General features: G+C 40.3%; 1 protein-coding gene and 1 long non-coding RNA gene across 4 annotated transcripts in view; one reads left to right on the top strand and one right to left on the bottom strand.

Annotated features, from left to right (window-relative positions):
- PPEF1 (protein phosphatase with EF-hand domain 1) overlaps window positions 1-20,748 on the bottom strand; it is a 30,586-nt gene extending 9,838 nt beyond the window's left edge. For 2 of the 3 annotated variants that reach the window (XM_071749308.1, XM_071749299.1), the window contains exons 1-8: window positions 20,563-20,740; window positions 17,167-17,294; window positions 16,355-16,406; window positions 10,612-10,784; window positions 9,009-9,123; window positions 6,859-6,905; window positions 1,782-1,948; window positions 114-150 (exon numbers count right to left, since the gene is read on the bottom strand). In XM_071749308.1, coding sequence (XP_071605409.1) covers window positions 114-150; window positions 1,782-1,948; window positions 6,859-6,905; window positions 9,009-9,123; window positions 10,612-10,784; window positions 16,355-16,406; window positions 17,167-17,294; window positions 20,563-20,626 — 783 coding nt within the window. In that variant the 5' untranslated portion in view covers window positions 20,627-20,740. Of the gene's footprint in view, window positions 1-113; window positions 151-1,781; window positions 1,949-6,858; window positions 6,906-9,008; window positions 9,124-10,611; window positions 10,785-16,354; window positions 16,407-17,166; window positions 17,295-20,562 lie in introns of all 3 variants that reach the window. The other variant, XM_071749293.1, reaches the window with a different exon arrangement.
- A 1,662-nt stretch (window positions 20,749-22,410) lies between these two features.
- On the top strand, window positions 22,411-25,640 carry LOC139798477 (uncharacterized). Its single transcript, XR_011726833.1, has 3 exons — window positions 22,411-22,543; window positions 24,893-25,074; window positions 25,365-25,640. It is a non-coding gene; the product is annotated as an uncharacterized lncRNA (long non-coding RNA).
- The last annotated feature ends 347 nt before the right edge of the window (window positions 25,641-25,987 follow it).

Raw genomic sequence — 25,987 nt, 5'->3', positions numbered from 1 at the left:
GTTCTGTTCTACACCCAAATAATCTGGTTGGAAGTTTCCTTGTTTACACAAAAATTTCACTTTACATGTGCAAGACTGCAAAGGAATTCTAGAGGAAGGAGGAGAAATCGTACCTTGTACTTCTTTGAAACTTCTTTTGTGAAGCCGTATCTGAAAACAGGACAACATCATGAAATGACCATCATGAAATGATTTTTGATACTATCTGCCAGGAGGTTTTTGTTCCTCTTTTTCCCCTGCCATTCTGTCTCACCTCTGTTTAAATGTGCGTTCTTCTGCTCTGTCTCAAGAATTGAGTTAAAATGATTTCTTGTACATCCAAGAGATCATGAACAGAATCCAGACCAATAATTATTAAATGGCCATTTTCTCTTCTAAATGTAACAGCTTAGCAGTTTTGCCTTTATAATACTGACATTTCAAAGGAACCCAATTGATTATGGGCAAAAATTTCCAAAAAACTGCCACAGTTTTTAATCTAAATAATTCAGCTTCATTAGAATGTTGTCTAACCTTGCCTTTTCCCTCGCAAAGGACAAGGATTTGAACACCAAGATATCCTTGGTGCAAGGAGCACTTTCACAACACTCTGTCAGCTTTCAAATTTATTGATGTGCAGCACTGCTAGTCAAAATGCCCAGCAAAGAACCATACACAGGGATGCATCTTTACAGTCTGTACCATTACAGACTTAGTTAATATTTTCCACTACTCTGGGTGGGAATTTTCCTGACTTGTAGATAAAGTAACTGATCTTTGTTTATGTTTGTTGTTTTGGGGGGTTTATTTGCGGGAGTTTTTTCCTTGTTTTGGGTTTGTTTTTTTGTTGGTTTTTTGTGGGTTTTTTTGGGTTTTTTTTTGTTGTTTTTTTGGTTTTGTTTTGTTTTGTTGTTTTGTTTTGTTTTTTTTTTAAAGTGCTGAAGAATGAAGTATCATGTGAAACTGATACTCTTACACAGATCAATAATAAGACTTGAACTGGGGCCCCAAACCCAGGTTTATGCCTGGGATAGAGGTATAAAGATGCACACACATACTATGTGTGCATACATCAAATGATAGAAGGGGTTACCCAGTAGTCAGTCACCAAAAGATGTATTGGGGTGGCTGATAACTGTACAAAAAAAGACTGAGTTCATCATCTCACATCTGTGAGATGCTTTTGTCTACAAGTCCCACTTTCACCACAGCCAGAGCCCCTGGCTGTGCTCACTCCCTTGGCAGAGCTGTACAGCTAAGGTCAAATATATGTACTAGAAAACAGGGTCTCAGGTGTTCCTGCAACAGGGCAGTCTCCTTTCAACTAAAGGATCCCCACAGGTTAGAAGTTAGGATATTTACCCACCCCTTGTGTTTGGGAAGTGACATCTTAATCTTCAGTGAAGTGAAATACCAGCTCCTGGCTTACTGGTTCCATTATACTGCAGACTACTACGCCTTTTGCTATGCTGTGGAAAAAGCCAGTGCTTTAACTAAAATGTAATCATTCCATCTGTCCCTTTTCCACAAATTTGGTGCTTTGGAAGCTGCACTACGACCACTGACTTCAATGGATTGAGATTAGGTCAGACACAAGACAAGAGACCCATTCAAGTGCCTGTGTGTCATGAGGATGCTCTTTGCTCCCATCACATATCTTGAAGGTGCAGAGCTACACCTGAATACAGAGCAAAATATTTCTTCTGTTTTAGAGTGTCACGGTGGCTAAAGCAGCATTCAAAAGCTGCAACACTTCTAGTGAACTGCCAGATATTGCCTCGTCCAGACCCCCTAAAAGGTACCTCAGGTTCATGATGTAGTCTTCATGGTTTCCTCTGTTCAAGCGTAAATCATTGGGGTAGATGAGAAGAAATGTGAACAAGATTATAAGTATTTCCATGGAATTTTCCCCTCTGTCAACAAAATCACCATTGAAGACGTAACGGTTTTGTTCCGAAGGCAGACCATTCTGCAGAAGGAAACAAAACCAAGGACATTCTTAGAGATACTTCTATGCTACTGTAACAATGGAAATAGCATTTCAAATGAGATCATATTGCTAGAAAATCCACAAAAAACCTGGACAATACGCAGATCTAAAATGCAGTATTTCTTTACCTCCACTACTAAGAACAAAAAATCTCCATATCAGACAACCTGTATAAGCCATCAGAGGTGTCCTCTCTGTTCTTATTACACCATCTCTAATCCTTTTCTCTACCTACTGAATTAAATTGAAAGGCACTGATGGGAACATTATTCTTCCAATAAAATAAACCTTCCTGTTCATGCAACTGGTGCCAGGAAATTGGGCACTTGCAAATTGGCTGATGGGATGAGCTCAAAGGGTCATGGTAAATGGGTTCACATCAGGCTGACAACCAGTCACTGGAGGGGTTTCACAGGGATCCATTTTAAGACCAGTTCTCTTTAAGATATTCATAAATGACTTAGATGCAGGACTTGAAGGCTTACTAATTAAGGTTGCAGATGACACCAAATTAGGGGGAGCAGTTGACACTCCTGAAGGCAGAGGGGCCCTGCAGAGGTATCCAGACAGACCAGAGTGCCGGACAATTGCCAGCTGTATGAAGTTTAACAAGGAGAAGTGATGGATCTGGCACATGGGACATGGTAACCCTGGATATTCATACACCCTGGGGAGCAAGGGGCTGGAGAGCAGCCCGGCAGAAAGGGATCTGGGGGTTCTGTTTGATGGCAAGGTGAACATGGGCCAGCAGCGTGCCCTGGCAGCCAGGAGGGACAACCAAGTGCATCAAGCCAGCCGGTCGAGGGAAGTGATTGTCCCACTTCATTCTGCACTGGTGTGGCCCCACCTCGAGTCCCGTTTGGCTGCCACAGTACACTAGACACAGAGCTACGAGAGCGTGTCCAGAGGAGGGCTGTGAGGTTGGTGAAGGGTTCAGAGGGAAAGCCTTATGAGGAGCAGCAAAAGGCACTTGGTCTGTTCAGCCTGGAGAAGAGACTGAGGGAAGACCTTATCCCAGGTTACTGCTTCCTCACTAGGGAAGGAGGAGGAGCAGGTGCTGAACTCTTCTCTCTGTGGACTGACAATAGGATCTGAGGGAACCATAGAGAGAGGTGCTGGGGGAAGCTTAGGTTAGATATAAGGAAAAAGTTTTACACTCAGAGGGTGGTTGAGCAGTAGAACAGGCTCCCCAGGGAAGCAGTTATGGTACCAAGACTGCCTGAGTTCAAGAAGCATTTGGATGATGCTCTCAGGCACATGGTGTGATTCTTGGTGTGCCCTACACAGAGACAGGAATTGGCCTTGATATCCTTAAGGGTCCCTTCCAAGTTGGCAGATTCCATGATTCTATTATTCAGATAGAAAGGAGTCATTTGTACTGAATTGAAGACAAGAAATCCATGAAAAATTCTCTTCTGACACAACTCTGAAGGTTCTTATGTTTCTTTATATAGCAAGAAAATTGATTACACTGTTTGCAGTGTATGCATCTAAAACTTCTGGTGAAGACCTGAGGACATCAAATGTTAATATACAGGCTCTGAAGAACCTCAATTCCAGTTGCTTTAACCCTGAAAGCACTACTTGAATTTTATTCATGTTGTACTTTGTCTCCACCCAGGGCAAAGATGTATTTGAATGCTCACAAGCCTGAGAGGCTGTACATGAAGGTATTTCTTATATTTTTTTTTAAGATATAGAGCGATGCCCTATTATGAATGGTGACTTATCAAACGCTAGTACTGTGAATTCATGGTATATTTCATCACATTAGTTATCAACTTATCAATGGGTGCCATTAGTTTACAGAAAGTACAGCATCAATTCTGGGTAGCTTCATCATTTCCTATCACAAGTATCAGAAGTATTATTTTAATTTTGACTTGCCAGAATAAGGAAACCTCTGTTTTCACAACTGGCATGCGTAAGAACTATCAATAGGACATCCATAAAATCACATTACAACTATGGAAGCCACTCTTAACAGTTTTGGCAGCACTAATGACACCCTGCTTCCTGAATATAGTTACTACTCTGTGTCCCACGTTCCCTGTGTTCCTATGGCACGCCCTGGTGTACTACCTTAGCAGGTTTAACATGGTTTGTCCAGAGACTCGTTTACATGTTTAATCTGAAGCCATTAGGAAATATCTTTTTTGTCCCAATCAGTGTCTCACATTGTTATGTTGGGAGACAGCAGTGAATCCTGGTCTCTTGCTTCCCACAGGGACACAACAGTAACTGCTGTAAATACAGCTTGCTTGGGTTTTGCCACAGCCTCTTCCCAGCTCTTTCCAAGTTAACTTAAAGCCGTGTGTGGTTGCTCTGTGCCCACAAGACTGGAAATTTACAAGACTTTGCTAATGCAGTGGGTCGTAGTGCTTTTAAAAAAGAAAGGACAGATTTCAGGAGAGACTTGGCAGCACATCCTGCAACAATGAATTAATAAAAGCTTTACCTTAAAGGCAATAGTCATGTGAATCACCAGCAGACTCTGCAACTGCAGTCATCATGGAGAGATGCATCTACTAAAGCATTCTCCAGACTCTATCATTCTTCTTTTGTAAAAGCTTACCCACAGCTCTCAGTTTCAAACGACATTTTATTTGGAACTTCGAGTTCACTGTGACATTTTACTTTTGTTCCATGCTCATGCACAGTTTTTATTTCCTTTTCTGTGGTTTCAACAACAACAACAAAAGCAGAACTAAATTAAAGGCTGCTGCAGCCTCTGTCATGTCACCTTCAGCAGAGGTGAACAAGACTCTCTAATGATTAGCAACATGCTGCCAGGCATCATTACTGTACCTTATGGGTTAGTGATTAATTAGCTTCCGTTCATCGTTTGCATTTTCTACAGCTCCAGCCCCTTTCTATCCATAGCATCCATTTAACAATCTAACTGAGTAATACATAATTAAAAATTCAAGGGTTTCAAGTAATTTCAGGAAATACTGTAATTTAATGTACATTAATGCAGGGACTGAATGAACCTTACAAACTGGCTATTGAGAAAGAAGTCATTATCTTAGCCTCACCCAAGCCAGCACTTACACACCAGCACTGTATCAATAAACTGCAGATTGCTTGATTCCATGTGTTTGTTGTTGGCAGTTTCTAGAAGTGCTGAGGTAAAAGTTTCCTGGACAGAGCCCCACACTCAAGGCACCCCATCTGCGTGCAGGTCTCCAAATTGCTTCAGCAGCAATTTCAGCCCTGTACAGCCCTGTGCAAACCTGAGATCACTACACTCCACACAGAATTGTTTAGGCTTGCACCTTCTTGTTCAGGGTTACATGTGGTTTACATCCAACTCAGGGGAAGAAATCCTTCCCAACTGAAAAAAGAGTTAGGGAAGCAGAAAAAAGTGTTTCCCAGAGGCTGACTGGGTTCACTGCTCAGCTGAGTAAACTATGCAGAGGGGACAGAAAATACTGTGTCATTTCATTTGCTTCTAAATAATCAAGCATCTCCATCATCTGCTCACTCTTTTATCAGCCACTTTGAAATGACAAAACATTTGTCCATTTCATTCAGTTTAGTAGAATGACTCCCCTAGAAGCTTAAAAGAGAACAATCAGGCATAAGTGCTAGTGCCTGAAGCCAGTGTGAGTTTTGGCTCTGAATTTACTGAAGACAGGATTTAGTCCTTGCTTAGATTAATTTTTTTTCTCTTCACAACAACCATTACAGAGGGAAAAACATAATCATATTCTGTTTACTCCAAAAGCATACAATTTAGGTTGATTGCAGCTGTAAATATAACTATATCCAAGCATTTTTTCCTCAGAATAGTTCTTTTTCCCATTCCAGGTCCTATGTATGAAACCAGTCTGCATACTACTCTTATTTCAGTTTCAAAAAGGAAGGTTTTCTAATTAGAACAACATCTAAGAGACTGCAAGCCAAGGACCAGCTCAGTGTAAGTGACTGACTAATAAGAAAAGCAGAACTCCGCAAAAAGGTGTGATTATACTTCAACAGGTTTCAGATATGCACTTGGGCAAAACAACTAAGTTTCCATTCAACAAGTGCCAGATAAAGTTCAACAAAGTTGGAAGCAGAAGGGAATTACATCATTTAGACACTTGGCTTAGCTGGCATCCATACCTGTTCAGTGCAGATAAACATAATAGGTTCAGATGCAAACCGTTTTCCCTAGAAAGCTCAAACCAGAGAGAGTATCTGCTAAATGAAAGGTGGTTATTACTCAATATAGGAAATTTCCAACATTTTCAGTTCAATATATGATTGTAGAAAAGACAGATTGGAGACTGGCTTTTTTTTTCACAACAGCAAAACAGTTATGCTTTTTTACCCTTAAAAAGTAAGCAGCTATTCGAGGATATGTAAAGGGTGACCAAGGTACTTCCATTTTGTGCAGACTACATGACTGCTTCTAAGACTTAAAAAGTTATTAAGCAGATACCACTCTGCTTCCTGTCAGCAAATAATAATAATAAAAACCCCCAAACATTGCAGGTAGCAATGGGAGGCCTAAATGAAAGCATTTGCATTTTTTCTGGAGGTACAAAATTATACATTGTGCAGTGTTACATCAGAACTAAATTAGCTCCTCAATCAATACGGAACATCAAAGAGCAACAGGACTTTGGAGACACTGCAAGGAACCGTCTTAAGTTTTGGTTCATGGTCCCATTCAACATTTATGAAGAGCAAGATCTCCTGGTCACCTTCACAAGGAGCAGAAGGACCTGGAGAGGAAAAGCTGCAACAAAGACCCTATTCAAATTGTCCCAGGATTTGTTTGTGTGGTATATGCACACTGCATACACAGTTCTAACAGTGATACACCCATCAGACATAAATACGTGTTCTTAACAACAAGTCATGAAGTAAAAACAGTACATCACAGACTGCCTACCTACCTTATAGAATATCAGTAAAAGATCATCCAGGTTTCCATGCAAATCTCCTACAAGAAACAAAAACATTATTTTAATTTTTTTTTTTTTTTTCTCACAGAAGAGGAAAAAACTGTAATTTACAAACTGGAATTAGCTAACCCTAACAAGTTTTCTGCCATGTTTTCTTTAATAATTTGACTTGTATTAGGATTAGCTTCATCTTAAGGTACATACTCAAGCTACTTGTGAAATCTGGCAGTTAAAGAATTAAAGAGTATGCAGTTTTCTTGTATAAAGTTTTTGTCTTTCCAGCTGGATCTGAAGATCAGACCAAGTGCATAGCCAAATGTTCTCTCAGGGAAATGAGAATAAGATGAATAAATATATTATAAATCTGAAAAACCCAAAAATATCACTAAAAGACATATAGAAATATGATAGTCTTCTAAATACTAACGGGCTTAAATATATGAAGTAGGCCACTATATCCAGCACAACTAAACATTTGCCTGATTCAAGGCCAGATTTTGATTACTGCAGTCATACTGTCCATGCTTGTGTGCCTCACTGCTAGCAATGACAGGTTTGGTCCCTTGAGATGTTTACTTTGGAACAGGCAGGGTGATTTCACCCCAACACAAAGGATCACTATGGCATAGCTCCCCTCTGCATGTGACTGAATTTCATACTCAAAGAACCAACCTTCTCACTCCTGTGACTCACCACCATGAAGCCACGGAATGGTTTCAAAACCTGTCTCGTGATAATATGCATTCACCACCAATGAGTAGGAAAGAACTGACATCTTTACCCTCTCTCCAAGTTTTCTATTCCACTTTTTATTAATTATGAACCTGATGCAGTAAGTTGAAGGAGTTCTTTGAGCTATGATAGATTTTCATCATGTACACGGATGCAAACAGTTCAGGTGCATATTTAATCTGCATTATTAATTTGGAATTAAAATAAAATGGGGAAAGGGATACCTTGTTATTTTAAGGAAATCAGAATTTTAGACCATTCTGGACCACTTATGTCTAAAAAATGGTCAGTCATCTTCTGCAGAGGATCATTCTGGTTCCAAAAGCTATTAGTTTCAATGGCAGGAAGGGGATGCCTTTAGGTGCATCTTACATGGTGCAAATGCAATACAAACATGAGGAGGTACATTTTGCTTAATAAGACCATGCTGCGTAGTGAAGAAATATGAACTCTTGTTTCCTCAGTTTGGTGACAGGATTTTTTGGCTTGGTTATCAAAGTATTGGTTATTTAAAACCTCATTTAAACAAACCCTTTCCTGGCAATCGAAGTAGGTGTGTAACGACATCTTAAAAAACATTATTTGTTTTGCATCTGTCATAGCACCCTTCCTTTTACCACTTTATTCTTACACATAATGCTAGCTGTCAAGATTTAATGTCACCATTTCTGTTCTGTTTTGCAGCTACTGCATTCTGTGGCAAATCAGGATACTATATCCCTTTCTCCATTATTTGCAAAAGTGTAACAAAACAGATGGGCAATGAGCTCTCAGTTCTTTACCTTGTGACACATCACATCATTCCATGAGACTAATTTGTTGGTTGTAAAAAGGCTGATCTGTCCTCTTGGGTCCTTTCAGAAATGAGGGTTTATTATAATTTCAATTTATTCCAGATAGCCAGCCTGTCAATGAAATGTCTTGTATGCCACCCCTATTAAGCCCTCATTAAAATCATTACTGAGTAAATTGTGATAGTAAAGTCTTTTTCTCAGTAAGTGGAGAAAGTGGTGAGACTTGCAGCCAGTAATCAAAATACTTGGTGGCATTTTAGAGATGGAAGTGCAGGAATATTTAAGCTAGACTGATAGCTGAATTAATTCTTACTCAATCAGAAGTGTATAACGAGAAAAGGAAAGATGAGGTGAGGGACTTTCTTAAAATAGAGTATGCCTCAGAAACCTTATTTTGTTTGTTTGTTTCAATCTACGCATTTGTGGAACAAAACAAAACCCAAAACCAAAACAAAAACCCAAACAAACAAACAAAACCAAAACACAAAAAAACACCAACCCCCCCAAACTTTGAGAACTTTCTTGCAATGGCAACGATGTCTGTATTATCATCTTACCATGTAGAATATCAAACCCTAGCCCAAATTATCAAAGTTATCTTCTTTGGCACCTTACCACAGACAGTTATGTCCTTGGAGTAAGAAGTTGAAAGATGAGTGATATTTGGCATCTTCTTGAGAACTTTCCTAGTTTCACATAGTAGCTGCAGTACATAGCGGGCATGAAGCAGCTGTGACAAAAAAAATCAGGGAAAAAAAAAAGAGATATATTAGAAGTAACAGCATGTTTGTCTGCTTTATTAATATCAGACACAAATTATCAAGATTATTTGTACTCCAGGCCTCTAGACATGATTACAGCCTATATGGTTGAGTACAGGGAATTAGGAGTGCTCATAGCTTTGCACTTGCTTCCTGGTGAAAGGATACAGAGCTGTTAACTTGCTTTACGTATTTTCCCCTTTTATTTTGAGTGCAGTTTCTACCCTTCCCATCTACCAAACCAACTGAAAAAAAACCTGAAGGACATAAATTATATTTCAGCAAATTGCAAAAATAATGAGAGAAAATCCAGCAAGGGTTGCCTTGTTAAGAGTTATCTTCCCATTCACTGTGAAGTAGTTATGACAACGCAACATTGAAGGTTCTAGTCTTCTCTGCTAATGCTTTTTCTGGTAATTTTGTCAGTGATTTAATTCAAATGCTTTTAATTCAAACACAGCTCTGTGGAAAATTGGTAGAGGAGACAGATGAGCGAGATTCATGTTTTTAAAGAAAACAAAAGACCAGTTCCATATAAGCATTTAACAAAATGCCAACCATAGGAAGAGAAGAGAGAGCTGACAGTAATGTGAAGTCTGAGTAGGCTCATTTATCATGTGCTTTATATTTTGCTATTTTAAGATCAGTCTTCACAGAAAATGATGGAAAAAAACCTCCCACAATTATTTAGTAAATTAAAAAGCAAGATAGACCTTTATCCTTTATATACATTATGCTATTAAGTGCAAATAACCACAAGTTTAAACAAACCTGTGCCATGTAATAACTCCCTGCTCCACCTGTATCTTCTGAGAGGTCAGCAGAGGGGCTTGTTCAGGAACACAGAGAACCAGCAACAGCCTTTTAAGGGCTTTGGCAAGCTTCAGAGATTTGTTTTATCACTGTTTCATCATGCTAGAGATGCTTTATATTCACTTGAGTCTTTTAGAGTGGAACAAGGTGATTAAAACTTGCCCCTTAGTTCTTCTACAAAGAATGGGGTGGAGTACAGGGGGACCACACAAGCAGCATGTTTAACCCATGAAGTATGATCATTAGTTTCTAGGTTAGCTTAGGACACCTTCCCTGGTCCTGCACCCTCATTGACAATCTCTGTCTCACAGCTGCTAGGGGTTGATAGTCCTAGAAAAGGAGGTCCCTTCCCACTTCCCAGTGCTATCTCTGGTGGTCATGCAGCCAAACAGTGAGTCAAATCTGGGAACTACTCTGCTTTTAATTCTGCTGTTAGCTTCCAGCCAGGCTGGTTTCCCAAGAAGTTCACCATGTATTTGTATGATCACAGGAGACTAGCAGGAAAGGATAATGGGATGGAAACAAAGGCAGAAATATCTCCTTGGGCATCCATTTAGCTTTACACTGAATTCGCCTGATTGTGAAGCTACAACTTGACAGAGATGGAAAATAAGTAAAAAGAAATCAAAACAGTTGCAACTTACCTGTTCATTCCTGAAAGCATGAAGAAGGGCACTGGCATCTTCAACCTTAAGAGGGAATGAGAGGCGTGGTCCATTATAGGAGTCTGGAACATCAACATTGTCTTCAAATTCTTTTAAATACAAGCCTTCATCCACCACCTGAGAAACACCAGGGCTGGTAAAAATATGAGAAACTGGAACAAGAGGGAAGAAAAAAAAAAATGTAGAAACTCCACCAGTCCCCTATAGGGTCATAACAGCATGAACAGAACTGGTTGAATGCAAGTGATACTTTACTTGCTGGAGTATTACAGTGGCTAACTCCTGCTTCTATAGTGAAACAATTCCAAGTCTCCCCTAATTGTTTCACCATACAATAACAAACAAACAAAACCAAAAAACAATCAAAGCCAAACCAAATGAAAAAAAGGCAAAACCTCTGTCCCAGGATGCGGTCAGCATGATAAATATTTCGTGATTAACTTGTGGAAAAAGCTACGCTCTCATAGGTAATGAGAAACATAACATGTTACAGGCTTTCTTCTCCTTCCCTCACAAAGAAAGGAGATTGAAAAGTCAGGGGTGATCATTCAATAACCATAATCTGTTTAAAGTTCAATATTACTCTTTTAATCTTCAGGTTTTAAAAGATTCACTTTTATTTCCTACATAAATTTTTTACCAGCACTTCAGTGATTATTTAAAAAGTCATCAACAAAATTCTATTTATTCACAGTCGATTACAAAGCACTTATTTCTGACACAGCTATGAGACAATGCCAACTTTTGGTTGGCTGCCATAAAACCACTGGATGAAATAAAAAAAAAACATAGTGGTGAAAGTAGAGCACAGCTTCTAATTTTCCTGAAACATGGAGAAAGCAGGAACATTGCTAATTGTTTCAGTCCAGTATCTTTTTGACATACCCTTGCAATGCAGCCGAGTGAACAGTAAATTTCATTGTTTTCTTCTTGTAGAGTGTCTTTATCATACAGTATACTAAAGAGAGAACCAGACCCTGAGGGACAGTGTTGTGGCAGCTGCTGTTTCAGAGTTGCTCTTGGGAGATGATTGTTGTAAACACTTTTTTGCTGGGCTACAAGTAAATTTTCTGTAACCTTGACTAGAAGCAACTGGAAATAAAAATGTATTATTTATTGCTGGAGGAATACCCACAGCTGTGACTCAAAACTCACAGCAGCCAAAACCGCCATGTGGCATCATAAATTGTGAGATTCTTAAAGGCCAGCTTGGCTTTTTATTGGATAAAATCCGTATTAAATAAATAAATAGATTAAAATACACTTTTTTATCAGCTCTGGGTTACAAAAAAAAATTTTTTAATCAGCTCTTCTGCTGTGAGCTCATTAGCACATTCAGTATACAGCTATGTAAATGGATTAAGGTATCAAGTAGCAGCAAGGTCCTCAGAGTTCACTGTTTCCACCAAGTACAGTCTGATTTGCAGTCTTTCACCACGGTTACAGCTTTGTCTGTCCAGATGCCAGAACATCACCTGACACTGTGGGTTCCCACACACTGATCAGCCAAGCACATCTGCACCAAGTCTTGTTCCAACTCTAGCAGCTGGTGTCTGGGTGGCATCTCTCTCTGCACCCCACCTCTCATGAACTGGGTGTCTGCAGACCACAGAGCCAGGTTCTCAGACCACTCAAATTCCTCATCACTTGCCTGCTCTGGTCAGAGGCTCTCCTCATCTTACATTACTCCTTCAGAGTCAGTGGTCTTCTCAGCATTTCAAGCCAGGCAGACACCTGCCCATGCCTGATCCTACTCCAGCCCTCCCTTACTGTATGCAGACGGCTTCCCTTCCCTTTACCTCTGAACATGACTCTACCCTCCTGACAGCCTTGCTTCACTTTTGGAATATGCCCAGTCTGAGAAATCCAAGCTCCCTCCCTGTAGGGCATATGTCTGCAAACACACCCCATTTTCCACTTCTGGATGAGTTGTCAAAAGCCAGTCATGGTCATGAGACTTAGAGTGCACTCACATCTCCTCAGGAGGTCTTTGCAGCTGTCAGAGGAGTCAGTAATGGAAACCCTAATGCAGCCTGGGGATTAGCAGGCTGGCTGGTGAGTACCCCAGCTAACCACAAGCCCCAGGCAGGACTATTTCTGTAGGATTCAGCATTCTTCTCATTTTACTCATCTTCTAGTCAAAACTGTCCAGGCTCTTTCAGTTCATATTTAAAGACAAAAAAAAAAACCAAAAACTTTCAATGTTCCCAGTTGAAAGTACTTCCCACGTTCTAAGCAAATACCCTCTGTCAGTATCTGCATCTCTCTGCCAACTACAGAGAGCACAGGGAATGATCTGAAGCTGACACCAGAGGTCTAGACCAAGCTCTTGAGTTAGGCTTTTGCTATTAGCAGATACCATACAATTACACTACAGGACAACAGCCACATTCCATGTTAGACACGAAATCTCAGAGCTATGTGGAGTCAGTTTGGCCACAGAAAGCCCTGGGGACCTATTTCTCCTGACCAAGACCCCCTTGCCATGAGAGTTGTTCCAGGCAAGTCAAAGACACCAGTGCCAAGATGTGTTCACTATCAGAGTAACAGGGAATCAGCTACTTCTGGGGCTCCAAATCAAAGCTCTCCATTCTGCCACCAACCATGTGCCTTCAGACTAACCACTGGGTAGGTCTGCATCTTGGCTCCTGAGGAGTGCTCTTATTTGTGACAGATACTGATCACCAGCCATCAAGTCAAACATAGATGGACTCTGAGTCCACTAAGAGGATGAAGATTTCTCTAATTCTTCAAATATTTATTCCCTCATTTTGGTCCTGGTGCTGTAAGCCAAAGCAGCTGTGACTTATTCCCCACAGCAAGAAGCACTCTATGCAAAAAGCCTTGGAAGGGTGTTAATGCTGAATAGGAGGCATTATGTGGAATGAAACTGCAAAAAGCAAGTCCTTTTTTTTGTTCCTTTTTGTAGGAAGGCTCCAGGAGGTGTGCCTGGTGACCATGAGAGGCACAATCAGGGTTGCCTTGGATTCCCAGTCCTACCACTTTGCCCAGGACATGTTTGCAGCCTTCTCACCCTTAATGTGCCCACTAAAGAGTAAGTGAATGGGTCATCATTTGCTAGGAAAGCAGTGTCCAGCCTTCTCTGACCAGAGATCTTTCAACTGAAAGGATGAGCAGGTATGCAGATTTGGGGGGTCTAGGGAGGGAGAAAAACGCAACGTAGAAAATTTTTTATTTCCCACAAATCCTTGGATAATAGACTTTATTAAGAAGCAGAACAAGATCAGCACACACACAGCTATGTAACATCCCAATCACAATTTAAATTGCACTGACATCTTAAGCAGAACGAGAGGATGAAAAAAGCTTCAGGGTACAACAGATAAACAATCACATTAAAAGCACTACTGAGTTAATGAGATGGTGGCTGATTTCTATCTTTGAAAAATATATTCTGAAAAACTACACTAAAAAGAGGAAAGTGACAAGATGAATAGTCGAGCGTGAGTGGTTTATAATGTGAGGAAAAACACAGATCACAAAATCTTCAGGTAGCTTTCTCACCACATACTGAGAACAGGCAACCTATTCTCTGGTAATAATACTAGATAGTATCTTCTTGGAGAGGGCTTTTGAGACATATGCTATCACTCTAATTTAAGTGAGCACACACTGATGAAAAGAAAAGCCAGAGAATTGTGGGTTTTAGAAAATGCCTGGGAACAGCAAAGCCAATTTGAAGCCTCTCTGGTTTACACTCACCATGGCTTACATCTTGGGACCATGATTCAGCACAATTGGAAGCAGTTCAGTAAGATTCACACTGTTCAGCACTGATTTGCCTCAATTAGTGGAGCTAACACAGGTGCTGCAAGAGTCACTTAAAGAGATAAGGGACTGAGTGCTTTAAGTTAAGAACGCACAAAGCCAGTAGTTGGACAGAGATAACCACAAACCACAAACTTGATATTCATATTCTCAAAAAAAACAAAGCTCAGCCCAAAATCAGCTCATTTGCATAATTGGTCTGGGCCATCTTTCTATTAAACATGTAACTTACAGAATCTTTCGGTTTCTTTTTAGGTTCTGGGATTCGTAAAACAGGGTGTTAGGGGGAAATAACAAACCAAGACACAAATAAAGCCTTTGAGGCAGTTACGAAGCCTTTACTACTTCACTCCTAAGAGGTAAAAATCTTAAATAAGCAGGACAAAGGGGACCATTAACTTTATAATGTGTTGCAGCCTTCCCTGTATCTGCAACACCAAGACACAGGTCACCTGCCCAGTGGTGATGAGGGCCCACAACACCCTCTGCCCCTCCCTGGGCACAGGTGGGGCCCGGATCTCCTCATGCCCTCAAACAGCCCATGCGTGTAGCAGTGTGCTCAGTATCCAGCCACATACGGAGCCCTGGCAAGTCACCTGAGGCACCTCTCTCACCTTTGTTCCTTCTGTCATTAGACATTCTTAATAAATAATATCCACAATGAGCAGCTGTGAAATTCCCTTTAATATTGTAATGAAAGCACTTTTTTTCCAAATCTCAGACCTAGCGCTACTATCTTTCCCACTTGGGGAAAAGCTGAACTGAGGTGCACTATAAGCACATAAAAGTAGTTTAAGTGAACAGTTTCTGATTTTCTTTGAGTTTGCCAATTCCATCCCATTAAGTTAAATGACTAAAGCAGGGTTTTTTGCAGAATACAGTGGTAATGAAAAAAAAAATAAAAGGAAATGCTACTGTATCATCTGCCTTGGCTTTGGAGCAAGGCTCAAAGATAATTTCTTTTTCTGCAGGGCACAGAGAGCATTAGGTACTCTAAAGTATTTAAGAGAGAAATACTGCCATTTCTAATGGCTGTCATTAAAACACTCAAGCACTTACTGTTCTGATAGCAGTTTTATCCTGCTATCAAAGTGTCTTGTGCAGATTTTAATTGGAATAACCGGTGGCTGGACCAGATGAAAGAGAAAGGATATTCTCTTGTAATTCAGTAAGAAGGGGGCAGCCTCCTTTTTAACTCTGCTGGGATTAGATGGATTCTCAATTTGTTCAGGGAAGTCACAGTGTTTTTTTTCTGGATTTAGGAGGTCACTTTCAATCTGTCCTTCTGTTGGGCTTGACCTCAAAAGTAAGTTTTGTCTAAGGATCTCAAAATACTTCAAAGATGCAAATTTATTCTTTGAATAACTGAGCTTTAATTGAGATGGTTTCTAAAGATTTTTTTCCAGCAGTTTAAATATATTTCATTTTTAATAATTCACATGCTGATACACATTTTGCAGAGAAACCTAGAACAAATTATATTACAAAGCAGTCCAGAACGAGTTCAGAAAAAAAAATAAAAGCAAAACAAAGAGCAACCTCTTTGGAGGCAACCTCTTTGAATACACCTACCCTAAACCAACTAGACACATTCTTTCTGGAAAATTACATCTTAGAGTTTACAACAACATGCACAGAAAGGTAATAAGACCGGACTACCATGAGAACAGCTTAAGGGCAGTAACATATAACAAAGTACTCTGAGCACCTCTGACTATTCTCGTAAGGACAAGAGGTATCTTTCCTGTCTTACATCTTGACTCCCTGAGTAGAACACTTACAGGATGAAATTCTCATTCAGATCTATGAGAAACTAGACCTCAGCCCCAGCAAGTACCACAGGCTAGGCTGTAAACATCACATTGAAAATTCACCTTCTTCACATCAGAGTTTTCAAGCAGATTCTCCATATTGATTTGATTTTTATCCTTACCTGAATCAGGATGAGTACAGTGATCCAGCATGAATGTAAAAAAGTTGGATAGCTGAGTACAGAAAAGAACACACACTGATCAGTTTAAGAGACACAAAAGCATTAATATTCTCTTTCCTTACTAAATTACTAGCAATTTCCCTTTCCCATTTAGGAGGATCTTAGACAATAAGTATGTTCCCATGGCAGCAGCCTGTAATAACCACACAACTTGTGTCATGCTGCAAAAAATGTCTTACTCCTTTCCTTCTATGCTATGAATTTGTATGTGTTTGTATGGTGTCAGCTTGCTAAGTTTCAGGGCTGTATCAATGCTGCTGATGGTTTTTGATGCAATCCATCTTGCCCATCATCCAGACTATTTGCCTAGACTTCCTCTGAAGTACATAGAAAGGCACTGCTACAATGCACGGAACTGACTTTAGACACTGACATTTGTTGTCAATGTTATGTTGTTATATCTTGCATTGTTATGTTGTACATATCTTGCCTCACAGGCATGGTTAAAATCAGCCATAGTGGGATGACATGCAGTCCTCAGCTAATAAAGCTGTTCTACAGGAACCTCTAACCTATATGAGTTTGTACAGGCAGAATGGTGTCCTGCTTCTTATGTAGTTGTTACATATATATATATATATTTGTGTGTGTGTGTGTAACACACAGCTATACAGAAATCAATTCGTTCATGTGCTTATTACACAATTTCTACCTTGCAGGTAGAAATAACCACATGCTCATTTTGTTTGTGCAGCTTCAGTCCTCTGGGGATAACACAACTGCTTGTCCAGGAAGAACTGAAGATTACAAACCTGTAGTTGATCTTGCTCATCAGCATATTCAATTGACTGAAAGATACTCAGAGAATAGCGGCGCCTCATCTCTAGCCGGGCCATCGTAAGCCGATACCAGTTCTGGATCAGAATAGCAGCTCTGATGACTGTCAAAACAGAAAGCAAGGGAGCACACGTGGGTGCAGTGTAATATACAATGAAAACATATATGCTCTCTTTGCAGAATCTTGCTCAGATAAAGTTTACCAAGCAGAAAAACATCTGGTGACACAAAGAGGTACTGGGGTGGGCACTGCCCTGTGGAGAGAGCTCCTCAAACCTGTGCCAAGCAGCTAGGGATAAGTGAACAGTGGCCATCAGCAAGAACTTTCCAGGAGAGGAGCTCCTGAAGCTGATGCCCAAGTTGGATGTCCTCCCCCCATGCTGTCAACCTCTCCTCTGATACCCAAAGGGCAGCAGCTCTCAGAAGCCAGGGTGTGAGATGTGGGTGTCAGAAGCTCTGCCAAGAGGAAGACAAGAGGATAGGCAGGCCATGTTCTCAGCATCACAGGTGATCACTGCAGCTCGGACAGACTTGAGGGAGGAGAGAAAGCAGAAAGCTGAAATAAGCAGGAGATATACCAGAGCCAGGGGAGATATACCAGGATATACCAGAAATAACCAGGGGAGAAACAGGTGAGCTCAGCAATAACTTCTGCTGTTTCAGAGAGCTATGAACCTCTAGTGCTTTAAGGATGCTTATCCAGAAAGATAAATTGACTTTGGGAAAAGCATTCCTCAGTCACTTGTTAACTGTTTTTTTTTAAGATCAGCTAGAGAGGAATAAATGCATGTTTTATATACTTAGGGCATATATAAGTATGGATTTATCATCCAGAGGAGGATACCACTTACTACATGAAATTGGAAAAAAATCATAAAGTCACAGAATGGTTTGGGTTGGAAAGGACCTTAAAGATCATCTTGTTCCTATGTCCTATCACTACACACCCTTGTAAAATATCCCTCTTCAAAAGCAGCTATTCCCTGAAGATCTAGGAGCTGAAACAATGGCAAATTCAAATCTATTAAATTGTGGTCAGAAAAAGACTCTGTATGAACATGCTTAACCCTACAGAACACTAATATGGGCAGTCAAGGGACAATATATGCATCACTGCAGAACCCAGTGGTACTGGATCCTACACCTGTCCCAGTGCAACCACATTGCCATCACCATATTCTTGGCTGGCAACAAAAGACTGAGTCAGGTAGGAGGCTGCTCTCAAGACATGTCACATTCACTCACTCAAAGTTAAACATAATTCTTGACTGTTTCCTTACCTCATCTTCCCTGTACTCTTAACAGGATACCAGCAAATAAGCAGACAGAGCCAGAAAGGTCAAGCCTTTGCCTCCAGCCCTGCAGCTAACATCTCACTTCAAGGAGTATCCTAAGTAAAACAACCCTGAATAGGTCAGCAGAGAACACAAAAGAATGTCTTTATGCTTCTGATCTTGGGGCAACAAGTCAAAGCAGCAGCAGGGGAACTCTGTTGAAGGTACAGGGACCAAAGGAATACAGTGATTTTAGCTCCTGACACTTCCAAGAACTAGTGCTCATTTCTGAGCAGATGAGCAGATGATCAGGAGAAGAACTGAGATATTCTCCTGAATTCCAGAATTTGCCACAACCACTACTGCACAGCACTGCAAATTCATGACAAAGAAAAAAAAAGGAGGAAACTAAAACCAACATTCGTGTCTTAACATGAATATGCTTCTATTTCACTACAGTTGCCAAAATAAATTTTTAATACTGAAAAACAAAATAAACCAAGAAATAAAACCCAATAATTCACGCTAATGCTTCGCAATCATGCAAAACAGCAAATAAAGTTCTATAATAAAGGGACAATATTTTACACTAGTCAATTATTTTAGTTGCTCACAAACAAATACAGGGAATTTTCAGACTAGGATGAGTAGAACCCCTGAGTGAGAATGATTTTTTTTCTTAAACTGACAAGCAGGCAGGTAAAGAAAAAACTCCATGGGGAAATAATTCTATTGATGTAGAACATTACGAAAGCTTTTTTTATAAAAATGCTTACAGGTGCCACAATAGCACATTGTTTGCTTATTTTACCATTAGTAAGTATACAGTACAGTTAAAGTGGCAGTTTTCTAATCCAGAGAAGGCTGCAATCCTACAGATAGGGCATCCATCCTAGAAAAATCCCCCTGCTTGAAGAAAATGTAGTTCTTACATAACTAGGAGCAGCCTTTGTACCCTAAATAAACTCTGAGCTTTCTCGTATTTTCAGTCCTTTCTGGAATTCCTCACCACCACAGATCTAAAAGCCTGACATCCCATAGCAAGGCTGTCATCAACTTTTCTGTTTAGAGAAGTACCCAAGGCGCAAAGCCCAGCCACCAGCACAGAAACTGATTTCCACCATCAGAACCATTAAACTTCCCATTAAAGTCCCCCTGGGTTTCTTAATGATCCTGAGAGCACTTCACATGGTACAATTCAATTCGTATCACATAAGACATGTATATCATCCACTATGGTTAATGTTGCAAATCTAACAGAATATTTCCTGTCTTCTTCTTCTTCTTTTTAATTGTACTTATTACAGCACTGTTATTCTCTGGACTGAATCACATGATTTTCACACCAGGCTCAACTGCATCTGTAAAAGATTGTTATTAGTTGCAGAAGGTCTCTACAATCAGCAAGTGCCTGTTAAATTCATGTCACTAATGCATTAGAGGGATATACAGCCTCCGGCTGCAGACAGAATGATAGTTCAGCATCATCTGGCTACTGCTGAAGTGCAGAAAGAATACCATCCAGCAACTGGAGAGGACAAAATGTCCAACAAGGACAGAAAATCATAAGCCAGCTTTGGCACTGTGAAGCCTGGCTCCACACCCATGTGTACTGATGGCTGTAGACCAAGAAACTGATGGCTGAGACAGCTCCTCATGCCTACTCCAAGCTTTTGCACCCTCAGAAATGTTCCCAAGTAACGAATTTCTGAGGCCCTGTAAGGCACATATACACACAGCATGCAAAACCAAAGAGGAAAGACCACTTCCCAGAGTTCCAGGTTGCTCCGGGGGTCCAGATGTCTTTATTCTGCTTCCACTGCAGTGATACAGCACTGATGCTTCTGTGACTGCTGAGTACTGTACACAAAACTGAGAGCTACCCTTAAACGAGTCTCCTAGGATCCTTGTAGCCATCCATGGCTACATCCAGCCAACATCTAAAAGCTGAACACACTCCTTTAAAAAGAAGGTGATCAGCAAATAACTTTCTCTGAACAAGTGTTTTGACAAGAGGACTGGGAGATGTAACCTTGCAGTCCTGTTCTGGTGTTACAGAGAGAACAACCACTGACTGAAGACAAAGGCAGCACTCACCTCTCTCTGACCTGTTGTCAGGTACAGAACTGCTGCACCCCATGGCTCCAGTGATGCTGTCCATCAGTTTTAATTGCTGCTGATATGAAGCATGTTTCTGTCAGCTGTTAGCATCACACACATTTCTCGTGTTGTTGCTTCAGCAATGAGGATAACATCCCTCTGGGCGCCTCCTCTGCTCTTCTCCTATCAGGAAGAGGATTGGGAGGGAGGGAAAGAGGGGGGAAAAAAAAGTGTTTGACAACACAGAATCTACAGCTCATAAAACAAGGACTGTTCAGCACATCCTACACAAACTGGACCTGATGAACCATACTAGGTTTCTTTTTCACATCTGATCACTATCAGCATGCATGAAAGACAGATGAACTCCACAATGAATACAATTTACTTCTTAAGTGTTAGCTGAAAGTTAATGTGCACCAGTGATTTCTTAATCTGAAGAACAGCTATTTAAAGCTTTACTACTAGGGACAAGGGACTGGAGAAGCACATTACTCATCATTCACGTTATCTGAAAATTGGAACTGCAGAGTTCCTAGTGCTTTAAATTATGTCTGATACTACTGCTAAAAAATCCCCAAATCTCATACCTCCTAACACTCTATTGGTTTGAAAAGGTATCACTTTATCCCTCAGTGTCACCATCACCAGATTTATGAGAGAGGGTGCTTAGTTATCAGACAACGAACATCCAACCTTGTGTTTCATTTCTACTGAAACATTCTAAAAAAAAGATTTGGTTTCATTAAATAAATTAACAATGTACATTTTGCAGTGTGGCCTTTTGGCTTTTTCTCTTGGCACCTGCTCAGCTCCTCACTAACTGGTATCACTCACTACAGCAACATACTTCCTAATCAAGAAGTTCAAATGAATACAGCTCCCCTCAGTCACAAAATGGGTTAATTTCTAAGCAACAAGAAAGTCACTGATGCTCTTGGAGACACTGAACTTTGTTTTACATAACAATTTCTTACATGACCACACTGACCCCTCTCTCTCCCTATCTCCAGGATTCCCTGTTTCTCTCTAGAATGTCTGTCATATCATTGTTTTGATTCATTGACACTACTTTTGTTTTGAGTTTTAAAGCAAAGGAGAAATTAATCAACACAGAATTAATGCTTAGCTACTATTCTTTACCTTTGGCTCTACTAGCAGGAGTGACAGAAGAATAAGAGAGGAAAGCATAAATGTGTACTAGCCTATTCTCCATTTCAATAGTAATACATTAATCATTGTGGGACTATTTACAGGTATTATATTACTATATTACAATGTATGATATTAATATTGCACAACTGTTTATAGTTGTGGGACTATTTGCAGGGTCACACAACACAACACTTGAGCTGGGTCTGCCACCTTCCGAGTCAGTGTTTCACACAAGAAGGATTTCACAGTTTTTTTCTCATAATCTTTTCTTCCCTCTGAAGAAACTAGCACGAAACTTTAAAAAGTGCTGTTAAAGTAATTTTGAGTCAATCAGTGGCTTTGGCAGTACAGTATCTCATAATGCACTGATATTGCTAACAGCTTAATTTTGTAAACTCTCCACACAGCTGTTGCTCTCCTGAATCTCTCCTGTCTCTGACTTCCCCCTCAGGAGAATCTCAAGTCTTCATTAGTCCAACACAAACCAGCCAGCCACAACTTGAATTGGGATCCAAAGACTTAGATACTGAGCAAAATAGAGCTTACAGTCCAAGTTGTTTTGCAGGGAAACTGTCTTCATTAAAGGGCAGGCAGGTCAGCATGTGCCCAGCAACAGGGCAATGGAAGCCCTAAACAGAACCATCACACCTCACAGGGCTCCACCCAAGCCCAGCAAACAATAGGCTGAAACAAGAACCGGGGAACTTTCACACTATCACACCCTCCTGCCAGTGACTTTCCTCCTAGGCATTCTCCCTCTTCCCTACACCTACATCTCGACTCAGGGACTTCTGGCACCTCCGTGAGCAAAGAAACAAAAAAGGTAGAGATGGAGGGACAGAAATTTTATGGTGATAGTAGTAAATGAAGCCTGAAATGTACACTCAAAGTTTGGATGAAAACTTGCACAAATATATTTCTATCATTAAAAAAGGCTAAATTTGGTCATCAAAGAGCTAGTCCAGGGGAATAATAATTTCCTCCAGTCATAAACATCTGCATTGAAAAGTGTACATAGTGAACATTCAAATTACTAGCCAGTTTCCTGATGGCTTCCCACGTGGCTACAGATTCATCCTGGCCACCAACCCCACAGTCCAGATTCCAGACCAGCCACACCTCCTGAAGACTGCAGGAAGCAAGGTCTCCACGCAAGCCCAGCAAATTCCCTATCTGCCCTTCTGGTCTGACTAAAGAATCATGAACCAGGGGAAAAGGCCCCTGTGGAAAGAACCAGTGCCTCCCCCAAGCAAAGGTTCTTCATTGCTCCTAACTGAGTGGCTCCAAGGGAAGAAATCCTCCCTTCCCACTCCTCAGGCATGTTGGTTCAAGCCAATTCATGCTTCATCCCAAACTCTGCTTTCCTGAGCAAAAGCATAGACAAATACCAGGCAAAGGCCATGAAAGCATTCCATGTCAAAGAAGGTTGAAAACCAAGCATTTAACACATTAGAGTGGTATTTAGTGCAGCAATGTCTGGTGAGGAATTACTGGCCATTACAAAATTTCCCCAAATGTTGGCTGATGAAATGGAAGGCTGGGCTTTCAACAAGGTACTGAAAAAGGCTTCAGAGATACAAGGTAGCTTGATGAGAATTTGGTACACAGTGCTGTGTTAGCACTCTGGGTATTATCCACTGATTTATCCTTAAGAGAGAATCTGCCATGTTCATGAAAAAGCAGGCAGTAATTCAACTTCTACAAGCTGATGATCTGTCCCATTTTTAGATATAACTCCAAGAAATTGCTACACTTCCCTTAATTCATTAAAAAGGCACTGTTGTGATGGACAGGCACTAAATACTCAGCCCATCCATGGAAACATAATAAAATGTCATTCCAACCATGCCAACAGACATGCACCAAGCTAAGCCAGAGTGGCACATGGAGTTCTTCCTTACATTGGAGTCACTGAAGGTTAAACTGCAGCAAGTGGTCAAAAATTCAGGTTTCAGAACCTGTGCTGTCAAGAGCCTGATTTACAGAGATAATTAATCAGTACCATTTGATACAGCTGTAATAGATGCTGCCCAAAAATCAATCATGCCTTCAGTTTGTCAGTCACGTAAAGACCAGGCTGCCTCAAGAATAATGGAAATCTTGTAAAGATTTATAGCTGACTTATAATAAAATCAGGCTGCAGACCCTTTGGGCAGAGAGCCATCCTTTCAAGCATACCTTTTCTTTTAAAATTAGATGAGCTGTGCTACTGGCAGACAAGTGTAAGCTAGGTCAAGCTGAAGATCTGGAAGCCATAAAAGTAAGAGCCATTAGACTCTAAGTTCTTATTCTTGCTTCATTCAATTTGTTTCTTACCTTTAATAAACAAAGAATGAAAGATTCCTCCCTTAATTTTTTGTTGGCATGGGATTTCAACAATTATGCTACTTCCACTACAAGCTGTTTCAATGGCTATCTCCAGCAATGTGCCTCTTTTCCCTACTCACCCCTTTCTCAACCATATTTGCAAACTGGTAGTAGTCTCCTCCCATAACATATCTTAGAAGGTACGTGTGGTTGAAGAGATGATGAAATAGAACGTTTTTCTTCATAAGGACCAGGTGAATGGATAGGCAGATGCTTCCAGTAACAGGGGCTTCCTTTGATGTCTTCTTGATACACATTTTCTCATCTTCTGAGACTTGTAGACTTCCTTTAGAGTTGTTTTCTTTTGAAAATAAGAACTGTAGAGAACTGAGAGATGCTATAACGTGTTTATGTTGAGTTTGCTTCAGTGCATTGCTACGGGAATGAAGCAGAAAAGAGCAAAATACTCTAGAGAAGAGAACCCAGAAATTAAATCACAACACCCAGGTTATCACCTGCAGAGGGACAAATCTGCAATTGGGATTGTCAAGGAAGGTCATCTAGAGATGAATTAAGGGCTTCATTACCTAAAAGACTCACCCTGCAGGTAGTGGGATGAAGCATCCACAGTCAACTAATAGAATGAAAGAGAACCTGACTACTATAGAAGAGATGCTGTAATTTTTACAATGCTGAATTTGGTCTGCCAGCTGGCTGACATGAGAACATCAAATGCAGGCAAAGCAGTATGTGTTTAGTTCTCTCTTATTTTACATTCATGGAACAAAATGACATTTCTATTAAGTGACTTTCAGTGATTATATATACGTGAAAGAAAGAAATGACAAGGCCTCTTTGTTCATAGGTAATTTCTTCAGCCTGCTCACAGAAGTAAGTCTGAGCTCAATATAGAACATTTTGAGCAACGGCCATGTTAATAGAGCTTAGTGCTGGGACCAGACATCCATAACAAATGGATGTAGTAAGATACCAGGAAGCCAGCAAAGCCTGAAAGACAACAGGATGAAGACAGACCAGTTCATTAAGGTGGACTTGTATTCCTGGGCCCAAAAAATTAAAGAGCTGCTCAGGCAATCATTGAGTGCAAGAACTGTATGCAAATTCAAAGGGAATCTATAGAAAAAAGTTAAGAAAATGCCAGTTCATGCTATTAACAATCAATAAAGGATACATTTCCACAAAACACTTCAATATTTTTCATCAGCAAGACTTTGAGGAGAATGTTTTTACATAAGAGGTGCAGTAACAAACACAAGTGGATAAACGGGGTGCAGATCACCTTTAAGTGTAAGCAAAGCCATCGTGTCACTTTCCAGAAACATCAAATGCCTCCAGGGAAGACTCCTTCAGAAAGCAAGGAGAAAACTAAGAATCCTGAATGAAAGTTAGTTCTAGTAAACTGGATCCAACCAGAGCATCAAAGTCAACAACAGTTGTAGCTTATTATCCTCAAGGAAAAGGAAAATCTGAGTCACACAACACCCTGCAGCTAACAAGCAGAGTCTTAATGACATCCTATTTAATTCTCCTTATTTGAAGGGGAAAAGTGGTGAAAAAGCAAAGCTCCAGAGTAAATATAAGTTGAAATCTGAGCCAGTTTAGAAATGAAATTAATGCTTCAGCTGAAATTCATATTGGTTTTCATAAAGTTTCAGTTAAGCATCAGAACAAGGTTCAAACTTGTAAGAACACTTTTTCCTAAAATAAGTAGTACATGAAATACAGTAATCTCACAGCTATTTGATCTCATCTGCACTCAGGTGATCTGAATAACTGATCCAGTTCAGGTCAAACTTTATAGCTTTAAGCACACTGTCTTTTTCTCAGAGTAAAATCATTAATACTCCCCCATGTACCTGTCATTCACTACACAGACTTACGATGAAGTAAATTTACTCTTTAAAAACCAACTACATATATAGACATACAAACCCCACCC

The sequence above is a fragment of the Heliangelus exortis genome, chromosome 1 (assembly GCF_036169615.1).
Source record: "Heliangelus exortis chromosome 1, bHelExo1.hap1, whole genome shotgun sequence".
Taxonomy (NCBI): Eukaryota; Metazoa; Chordata; class Aves; order Apodiformes; family Trochilidae; genus Heliangelus; species Heliangelus exortis.
The sequence above is the reverse complement of the archived record's forward strand: the minus strand, read 5'-3'. Positions and strand labels throughout refer to the sequence as shown.